The sequence below is a fragment of the Gekko japonicus genome, unplaced genomic scaffold (genome assembly GCF_001447785.1).
Source record: "Gekko japonicus isolate JY-2015 unplaced genomic scaffold, Gekko_japonicus_V1.1 scaffold565, whole genome shotgun sequence".
NCBI classification, from domain to species: domain Eukaryota; kingdom Metazoa; phylum Chordata; class Lepidosauria; order Squamata; family Gekkonidae; genus Gekko; species Gekko japonicus.
The window spans coordinates 610,039-620,896 of NW_015176468.1; the positions used below are offsets into that span (position 1 = coordinate 610,039).

Genomic DNA, 10,858 nt, shown 5'->3' on the forward strand with positions numbered 1-10,858 from the left:
TTCTGCATCCTGATCTGGGACATCAGCTCGTTCAGTCGACCCTGGGAGAGAGACAAGCGTCAGATTCGAGGAATGGCCCGGGGGGTGGGGTGAGCCCTTGGCCACGGCCCTTGGCCACCGTCTCCCGAGGCAGCCGAACGGGGTTCCCGATGTGGTGCCCGTGCGCGCCCTCCAGCTGCCCTTGCGCCCACCGTGTGCTTTTAGAAAATGGGTGGATCCGGGCAGGCGTTTTGTCCGGCAAGGCTTGCGACTGGCGGTTGGGAGATCTGAATGGCGGAGACTGTAAAAAAAAAAGGTCATTTGGCAGCAGCGGCTTCCGCAGCATAAGGACCTTCCCTGTGCTATGGAAGGCAAGCCGTGGCGGCCATCTTGTGACTGGCTCCACCTCCTGCAGCAGCCATTTTGTGGCTGTGCACGCCACGGTATGTCGGAACCCCGAGGTGCCAGCAGGCTCAGAAAAGTTTGGGACCCCTGCAGGAGAAGGAGGTGGCAGAAAGGACTGTACCACTTTGGACTCAAAAGGGAGTCATGTTTGTACTGCTTGTCCGTACTCTCCTTCGCAGGGCTCTTTTTGTAGCAGGAACTCCCCTGCACATTAGGTGACACACCCCTAATGTAGCCAATCCTCCAAGAGCTTACGGTAGCCCCTGGAAGAAGAGCTCTGTACGTTCTTGGAGGATTGGCTACATTAGGGGTGTGTCGCCTAATATGCAGAGGAGTTCCTGCTACAAAAAGAGCCCTGCCCGGGCTTGCAGCAACTGGGGACATCAGGGAGAAAGATTCACTGCAGCATTTCTCTGGAGTGCTGGATTTCCTCTTGCAAGAGTTTTTTCATGTGGGTGGCACATGAAAAAATAGTGAGCCCCCCCCCCCCCCGCGCTTTAAACCGTTGGGAAATACCTGGAAATTTGGGGGGGGGGGTGGAGCCTGGAGAGGGTGGGGTTTAGGAAGGGGGACCTCGGCAGGATATAATCCATCCTCCAAAGCAGTCATTTTGTCCAGGAGAACTGACCTCTGTAGTCCGAAGATCAGTTGTGATTCCGGGAGATCTCCAGGCCCCACCTGGAGGCCGGCAACGCTAACCAGGAGAACTGCACCCGGACGGCACAGGCAGGCCTAGTGAGCCACTGGCCTGACTCTGCACTGACTCTCTTGCTGGCTGCAACCTCAAGCTTCACTAGAAAGCAAGCCTGTGCTGTCTTTGGACATATGCCCCTTGCGAGCTTTCAAGGGGCCGCTGACTTTTCAGAACCACCCAGCTTTTTCGCTCTGAGAAGCACCGGGGGCAGAACGGCGAGAGCCTAACACGAGACCTTCTCTGCGGAACCTAAGGAGCGAAAGCGACCTATGTGCGAGAAGGATGCCACCTTCCCCGTTAGCGAGACGCGATGCGGATTCGTAGGGGAAAGAGCGGCGTCCTTTGTCCGGAGGGACTGCAAAGGACCTATCATCGTTGGGGGGTGCTGCACTGGCCCTGCGGCCACCCAGGGGCCTCTCTCCCACGGCCGTGAATCGCTAACCTTGAACTGCGTGGGGGCGTTGAGTTCGCACTGGATGGTGTCCAGCTGCACGCGGAGCTGCTCCTCCTCGGCCTGGATGGCGTAGCCGCTTTTCCTCTGGATCTCTTGCTTGATTAAGACCTGCGTGGAGATCGCCAGATAAAATGGCTAAGTGCTATAAAGAGGTGTCAGGAAACTGCTGGAGGTGTAAAAATAACGTGGGTACCTTCTTTCATATGTGGTGGCGGTGTGAAAAAGATTCATAAATTTTGGAAGGGTATTAAGCAGTTAATTACAGAGATCATGAGCACTGAATTGCAGTTAGTACCAGAAATCTATTTACTTAATATAATACCAGATGGATATAGGCATGATGAAATATGTATTTTGTCATATAGCCTTACTGCAGCCAGGATATTGATTGCTAAATGCTGGAAATCTGAAAACCTACCTGCTAGAGAGGCGTTGATTATAAAAATCTGTGATGTGGCAGAAAAGGATGTTGAATATGATTCCTTCAGGTAAAGAGGATAAGGCTTTTCAAAAGAGATGGTTTAGTTAATAAATGGTTGGGGGAAAATACATAACTCCATCATTATATTTCATATACAAAACATTGTTACTTTTTTAATTTGGTTTTTATTTTATTTATTTATTTTTGTGTATGTGTGTTTTTGTAATGAAAATTATAATTTTTGTGATTCTTTTTTGTAATGGAAAATCATATTGTGATTGGAAAATCATAAATAAATTTGTAAAGAAAAAAAGACCTGCATGGCATCACCATGTATTTATTTATTTATTTAGACTTCTGGTAGGCTCAGGGCGGGGACCAACATATAGGTCTGCAGATAGTGCAGACTTACAATTAACATGTCGCAACGGTTCACTAAAATCAATGCAATCACCAACACACTAAAACGACAACGCGCCTCAATGGATAGTACTGCCCCCGGGGAACTGGTCTCTGGAGATGGTGAGCTGCGATTCCAGGGGATCCCCGGGCCCCACCCGGAGGCTGGCATCCCTAGTGCCATGGTGCCCACCAAGTGTTTTTAGGAAGTGGTTGGGCCCTGGGTGAACTCTTGCACAGCAGGGCTTCTGACAGGCGGTACGGATAAAAATAATGCTGCTTCTGTGGCGACGCCCACCACGGTGTTGGTTCCTTCTTTGGCTTCCTTTTTTCGCAGTGCGTTTTTTTTTAAAAAAAATCAACCCTGCTGCTCTCCTGCCCTTGGAGTTTCCTCTGTGTGGCTCTGGCTCTCCCGAGGTGGGCCATGTGGTGTTCGGCCCCACCTCCGCTGGCGGCCGTCTTGTGACGGCACCGATCGCCCTGGGTCAGGCATCCAAAGGTGCCCACGGGCAGAGAGAGAAAAGGGGGCGGCTGGGGAACCCAGCTTACACCTTTCCCCCATATCGATAGTTCCGTCCTAAACCCAAGGCCTTGGCTCTTTGTTACTTTAAAATAAAACGAAAGGACAAACAAGTGACTGTTTGTTAGGGTTCTTCCTGGTGGGGGTGGTGTGGTGTATATCTCTTTAAGATCAAGTTGTATTGTTTCTATACACCTGAAAAGGATTGAGAGGGGCACTCCTCCCTCTCTCCGTTTTTTAAGCCTTCTTCCCTGCAGGTCGGGGTTTATCTTTTATTGAGGAAACTATTGAATAAACAAGGTCGTGGACCTGAACTGTGTTGTGCTTGTGAGTACGGCTGCAGCGCTATAATAAGAGACATTACAGGTGGAAAGTCAAGCCTCGGCCCACTCAAGGCAAACCCTCGTGGGGTTTTCAAGGCAGGAGATGGTTCAGAGGTGGTCTTGCCGTGGCCGGCCTCTGTGGTGCAACCCTGGACTTCCTCGGGGGGTCTCCCATCCAAGCACTCACCGGGGCCGGCCCTGCTTAGCTTCTGCGGTCTGACGAGACTGGGCTGGCTATCAGGGAAGAGACAAGCAGAGGTGGTTTTGCCATCGCCTGCCTCTGCATCATCATGACCCTGGGGACCTCCTCGGGGGCCTCCCCTCCACGTGCCCACCAGGGCCACCCAGGTCAGGACAGGACTCCTTCCAATTTGCCTTGTCACTGTGTGGCACCACCAGCCCTGCCTGCCGTCAGACCGGTAACTGCGACCCTGCAATCCAATGTTCAGCCCACAGGCTCTTTCTCCTGCTCAGCACATTGCCACGGATGCCGGTGCCGACTGGGCAAGAGAGATGAAACGTTCCCCCCGCCTCTTTCAAGATTGCCCGAATGCCGGACGGTGTTTCTCCTATTCTGTTTTTTTGGCCCCTTAAACGCCTGGCGTGACCTCCAGCAGAAGCACAAAAGCAACCCACAGCCCACAACCTTTTGCTCCTCTGAGCCAGTTTGGCGCAGTGGTGAAGCGCACGGACTCTAATCTGGGAGAACCGGGTTGGATTCCCCGCTCCTCCACTTGCGGCCAGGTGGGTGACTCTGGGTCAGTCATGGTTCTTTCAGAGCTGTTCTCTCAAGGGCAGTTTCTGTTTAGAGCTCTCTCAGCCCCACCTACCTCACAGGGTGTCTGTTGTGGGGAAGGAGTTTGTGAGCCGCTCTGGGACTCTGAGTGAAGGGCAGGGGCATAAATCCAATCCCTTCTTCTTCTTCCAGTTCCTAACAACTCCCCCAGGGGGCACCACAGGCACACTTCAAAAACTACCTAGGACTGGAGTGTGTTGCTGACTGCTTAGTAGCTACGACTTCTGTCCTAGGCCTTCAGTAGCAGCCGAAACAATCCTTGTTTGAACAGTGTTGATATCGACAATGCGCAGGCAGCGTGTGTGTTTGTATATGAGAGAGAGACAGAGACAGTGAGTGAGTGAAGTGCCGTCAATGGCAACCCTTTGAATCAATGTCCTTCAAAACGTCCTCTCACTAACAACCTTACTCGGGTCTTGCAAACTGAGGGCCCTCGTGACTTCCTTGACTGAGTCAATTCATCATATGTTGGGTCTTCATCCTTTCCTGCCGCCTTCCACTTTCCCTGGCATGATTGTCTTTTCCCGGGACTCTGGTCTTCTCAAGATGTGGCCAAAACATTTTCCAGGCATTCAGCCAAAAGGAGGTGTGGAAGCAATAGGTTTGGGCATAAAGTCAAAACTGAAGTAGTAGTTAAAATAAAGATAAGACAGTCCGGGCAGAGAGCCAGACTGTGAAGTAATCTAAAAGAAACAATAATCTGGCTGGTAAGACTTAACAATAAGAAAAGCACTTATATTACGCTCGTTACCCAACCTAATGTTAAAACTACGCAAGTAAGATGTGGCCAAAGTATGACAGCCTCAGTTTTGGTCGTTTTAGCCCGTTCATAGTGGTGAGGAGCGCGGACTCTAATCTGGGAAAACCGGGTTTGATTCCCTACTCCTCCACGTGCAGCTGTTGGTGTGACCTTGGGTCAGTCACAAGTTCTCTCAGGAGGTCCAGGGTTGCTACGCAGAGGCAGGCCATGGCCAACCACCTCTGTATGTCTTCTGCCCCGACCTGATCGGCCGAGGCGAGGCTGACCTCATCAGACGCCAGAAGCTAAGCAGGGTTGGCCCTGGTGAGTGCTTGGATGGGAGGCCACCGAGGAGGTCCAGGGTTGCTACGCAGAGGCAGGCCATGGCAAAACCACCTCTGTTCACCTCTTGCCTTGACAACCCTACATGTTCACAGGAAATCACATGAAGCTGCCTTCTACTGAATCAGACGCCGGGTACATCAAAGGTCAGTACTGTCTACTCACACTGGCAGAGACTCTCCCGGGTCTCAGGCAGAGGACTTTCACATCCCCTACTGCCTGCTCCTTTTAACTGGAGACGCTGGGGATTGAACCTGGGGCCTCCTGCATTCCAAGTGGATGCTCCGCCCCTGAGCCACAGTGGCTATAAGCCACAAGGTATAGATAGGGACTCTGGGGCAAGTGATGCTCTGTCTTCTTGGTGCTTGGGGGGGGGGTCAACAGTGGGAGGGCTTCTAATGTCCTGGCCCCACTGGTGGACCTCCTGATGGCACTGGTATTTCTGGCCACTGTGTGACACAGAGTGTTGGACTGGATGGGCCTTTGGCCTGATCCAACACTGGCATCTCTTATGTTCTTATGTTCACAGCCCCTCCCCGTAAGCCAGTTGCAACTTGATGGCTCTTTGAGACCCACGCTTAGAATGTCAGACTTCAGCACTGCCCAGTGAGACTGATGGGCTGCAGACTGAGGACATGCAAAAGGAAATTCTCAGGGGATCTGCAGCCACTGGAATAGACGGTTTTAAAAAGGGATTCAACCGAGATCTACCCAGTGACTATAACCCACCACCCCTCAAAGGAACCTTCATGTTCAGAGGCAGACTTCCTCCAGATAGCAGCAGTTGGGGGACAAACAACCACAGCAGGGCGTCTGCGTTTCTACTGGCTTCCCATTTGCTTGGAAATGAAAGGCCAAACCAGACAGACCTCGGGTCCAGTGTTCCCTCTGAGCTGAGTCAGTGTGAGCTAGCTCACAGTTTTTTAGCCTCCGGCTCACACATTTTTGCCTTTGCTCAGGAAGGAGGGCTCCAGAGCAAACTAATCAATGCAGTAGCCAAATCGCTCCGCTCACAACTTGAATGCCGGTAGCTCACAAAGGAGATTTTTTTTGCTCACAAGACTCCACAGCTTAGGGGGAGCATTGCTCGGGTCAAAAGCATCAGCGGTTTGAGTGAAGTAGTCTTCTGAGTTCCTGGTCGAATTCAGGTTTCAGCCAGGGACTTCCAGGCCCGCAGCCTGCCTGCTTCCCCACCGTATTAAGCCGGCTCCCTCCCTCCTCCTCCACCACCCGGCCGAACCGAGAAGCGGTGAGCGGCAGCCTACCTGCAGCGTTCTGTGCGAAAGGTCCATCAGCTTCCTCTTGTACTGGGCTATTTTGGCCATCGTCGTCGTCTGGTTTTTCTGCAACTCACTGATGTCTTCCGATATTATCTAGAGAAAGGGAAGAGGCGGCTCAGCAAGAAGGCCGTGTGGTTAGCAGTCAGACCCCTCCTCGCACTCAGTGGCAGTTTAGAGCTAGAATAACCATCTACACCCTTTTTAAAATATCGTCTCAAAAATCATAGTGCGAGGCACTGCCTGGGCTAAAACGGAACAAAGTGGATGCCAGCCGGGTAAGAGCTTGGGAAAGTATTTTGTATTTAAGATGTACTCTACTGTTTCAAATGTATGTTGGAAATGTCAAAATAATGTTGAGTCTTTTTACCACATGTGGTGGCTATGTGAACAGTGAAGAAAGATTGGTGTTGGATTCATGAAATATTACAAAAAATGTTGGGGACTGGATCAAGAAACTACTTTTTATGGTTGAAATGGACAAAATGACAAGGAAACTTAACAATTTGGAAGCAGAAGACTTTTTTTTGCAGACTGGAAAGACTTTAAAGACTATTTGGAAAAGTATTGGGATGTAAGGGACAATTTACTTTGCTTTGATAATTATTGATGGTTAAAGGATACTAAAAAATAGATAAAGATAAATGGACAGAAAATGGAAGGATAAGTTACCTAGAGATATGTGTAAGAAAGGGAGGGAAGAAGAACATCTAAGAAATGAAGCAGGAGGTTGGAGCACTGTGGGAAGCCAAACCGGGGGGGGTGGGGGTGGTAGGATATACAACTATATAAGTTTTGATTTACGTTTGACTTTGCTTATTCTATCCTAATAAAATGTTTTCCAAAAAAAAACCCCTACTGAGACACAACTGGACTAATCCCATCAACGTCCCACCTTTGCTTCCTCTGCTTATGCTCACCTTAATCAAGCGACAATTAATCAGTGCTCAGTTCTATTCACCCAACCCATTAGCTCTTCCCATCTAGTACTTACAGGGTTATCAAGCCTCTCCCAAATCGTTGTCCATCCCCAGTAAGCCCATCAAGGTTCTGGGATCACATCACCTCAGCCAGGGGGTCCGCTTTCCCCTATAATTGTGGCACCCTGCTCCACAGCACTGTGTGTATGTTCCTGGCCACAGCCCCATTCCACTTCGCTTTTCTTTGTGAAACGCTGGCCATTTTGCTGCTGCTTCCCAGACCTCTGCAAGACTGGTAAATATTACCCTTCCTCAGAAAAGCTTTCCCTCTGTCCTCTTTGATTTCCTCTTAGCTCTTGTGTGTGTTTTTATTTTGTGCATTTTTGGTTTATCCTTTCCTTTTAGGAGGGCGCGTGTTTACTCATCATGGTGTATCAACTAGATAGATTCAAGAGAGAACAACTCTAGTTTAACAAAGCCCTACACACACACACAAACAAACAAACACACACATATGTTATGGATTCAAATGACAAGCAAACTTTCAAAAGGGCATGGCATGATAGCTGCAGTGATTCAGAGCCTGCCCATCAATCCATGTACCTGCCCATCAATTCATGTACCTCCCCATCAGGTAGGAGATGAGCTTTTCTAAATTCCCATTTCCTGTTGAACATCTGCCTGGTCTATTTGCGAGTTCTCTTAAAGGGAGAAATCCTCATATACATAGGTGGAGAATCCCAGTTACCCCCTCTCGCTCTGTCTCTTTTAAGCTAATTCCCCCAACTAATTAGGAGATCGCCTATTTGGGTAACACACAGCGGGGTATCCAAAAAACGTGCTGTCCCATCTGTAACGTGCTGTCCCATCTGTACGTCATCAGCTGTGTAAAACCTCTCTGGAAGCTTTCACTAGTTGCCAATTCACAGGTTGGGGCACAACTCCAATTCAACTCTAGAGGGAAGAGCCTTTTGCACAGAGCAACATCCACAATCCGTACTGAAGGCAAGCTGCAAGCAGAGAGCAAGGGTGGATCTGATAACACTACGCTAGTGATGCCTGCCAGGAAGGAAGTATTTCTCTCCACTAACCAGCCGGTGCCATTAAGTACGGTAAGTGCTCCTGGCACTATTGAAGCACGTTCCACAATTGACAGCTGTATAATGGAAGAGATCTTTATCAACGTTGCTACTGGCCAAAGGAAATCAGGGTAACAATCATAGAATCACAGAGTCGGAAGGGGCCATCCAGGCCCTCTAGTCCAACCCCCTGCTCAGTGCAGGATCAGCCTAGAGCAGTGATGGCGAACCTTTTAGAGGCCGAGTGCCCAAACTGCGACCCAAAACCCACTTATTTATCGCAAAGTGCCAATACGGCAATTTAACCTGAATACTGAGGTTTTACTTTAGAAAAAACCACTCATACATTAACTTAAGATGATCCAAACAAAGTAAGGAAAGCAATCCCAAATGCTTTCATTTACTTAAAATTATTTGGCAGAGAATTCGACACTTTAATGATGGTCTGGGCCTGGCTGGGGCGATGGCACGCGTGCCCACAGAGAGGGCTCTGAGTGCCACCTCTGGCACCCGTGCCATAGGTTCGATACCCCTGGCCTAGAGCATCCCTGACAAGTGTCTGTCCAGCCTCAGCTTGAAGACTGCCAGGTAGGGGGAGCTCACCACCTCCCCAGGCAGCTGATTCCACTGCTGAAAACCCTTACTGTCAAAAATGTTTTCTTGATATTCCTGCCCTCAATTTAAACCCATTCTTGCGAGTCCGCTCCTCTGCTGCCAACAGGAACAGCTCCCTGCCCTCCTCGAAGTGGCAGCTCTTTAAATACTTCCAGAGAGCGATCCTGTCCCCCCTCCGCCTCCTCTTCTCCAGATTGAACGTTCCCAAGTCCCTCAGCCTTTCCTCGTAGGGCTTGGTCTCCAGGCCAAACATGAACACCACTTGAGGAGCTAGGAGTTCTTGGGCAGGGGTGGGTGGGAGAGAGGAAGACACGCCAGCCCTCTCCTTTACACTCTATGGTCTGAGCTGTAAAAGTCAGGGCCTCAGTGCAATTCTCCAGTGTACAGCATGCTTGATTCTCTGGTTCCCCCAAAGCCCTCTGGGATTTCATGCCGACGTGTCACTCTAAGGACTTCAAACAGGGCCTAAAGAAAGGGAACTGGTTGACTGGCACTCGAGGCCCGGCAAATGGTAACTATTTCAAAATGAGAATGCTGTAGAACAGCATGCAACACGTTCAAATCATTCTAGCTGGCGTCTACTATGCTTATTAAAGTGAGCTGGCAAATGCAAAAAACAGGGGCTGCTGTGTCGCCTTCCGGACATTTCTTTCTTTTTCTTTTTTGGTATTTGTGTTTGTCTCTGCACCTGGAAGTCATGTTGACCTCTGGTGACTGACCCCTACTGGGGTCCTGGAGGATATTCAGAGAGGTGGCTGAATAAAGCCTGCCTTTGTCCTCCCGACTTGGAATTCACTGCCACAGGAGGTGGTGGTGGCTACAAGCATGGATGGCTTCAAGAGGGAACTGGATAAGCATATGGAGCAGAGGTCCATCAGTGGCTATTAGCCACAAGGTATAGATAGGGACGCTCAGTCTGGGGCAAGGGATGCTCCGTATTCTTGGTGCTTGGGGGGGCGGGCGACAGTGGGAGGGCTTCTAGCGTCCTGGCCCCACTGCTGGACCTCCTGATGGCACCTGGTATTTTTGGCCACTGTGTGACACAGAGTGTCGGAACATTGGCTTCTCTTATGTTCTCATTCCAAGGAAGTCTCCCATCCAAGCACTAACCACAGTCGACCCTGCTTAGCTTCCGAGATCTGATGAGATCGGGCTTGCCTGGGCTATCCAGGGCAGGGTACTTCCCATACATTTCTGATGTCAACCTCCAAATGGGGAAAAGTGACAAATCTTTTCCTGGAAGTTTCTCTCACCACAAGTATCACATGCTTATGGATTATCCATCTATCGCATCTTGGGGAGCAGACGCTGCCCGACCGTGCTGTGAAATACTGCTCCTGGCGCTCTCTCGCTTTTAAGAATACTAGCTGTTAAATGTGGGTTGCTGTGTTTTGTGTATTTTCTATGTAGGAGACCAGCTGAGCTCTGAGCAGGAGCAGGAGAGAGAGCTGTGAGAGAGGTGAGTGGGTTTCTTTTACTTGCTTTCAGCTGAGAGAATTCAGCTAAGGATATTTTGTGGGAAAACTGTGTTTAGCAGTGTGTGGAAGCACTTAGAGTTCTTGCAGAGTTCTGGCTGATTGAGTGTGGGAGAGGAACGGGCATTTAAGGAGGCCTCTATTTAAGGAAGCACCTTGCCAGAGGCACGAGCCTCTGGCACGAGCCAAAGGGCGAGCTAAAGGGCTCTTAGACTAGGGGCTCTGTAAGAAGCCCAAAAAGAGACAGAAAGACAAGGCCCTAGGTTCTTTGTCTTTCCCGTAAAATAATTTGACTTTGATAACAAAAACCACATAAATACCAAGGGTTTAAAAGGGGGATTATATTTATTTATTTTAAAAGAATTATGAAGCCAGAATGCCAGCAGGGGGTTGGGGGCTATCCAGTGTTTTGCACGGAGT

At 49.8% G+C, this 10,858-nt stretch overlaps 1 protein-coding gene across 1 annotated transcript in view; it reads right to left on the reverse strand.

Moving 5' to 3' along the window:
* NUP54 (nucleoporin 54kDa) overlaps positions 1–10,858 on the reverse strand; it is a 38,726-nt gene that overhangs the window by 2,509 nt on the left and 25,359 nt on the right. Inside the window, 3 exon segments of the mRNA XM_015427114.1 lie at positions 4–41; positions 1,521–1,640; positions 6,338–6,445. Coding sequence (XP_015282600.1) covers positions 4–41; positions 1,521–1,640; positions 6,338–6,445 — 266 coding nt within the window.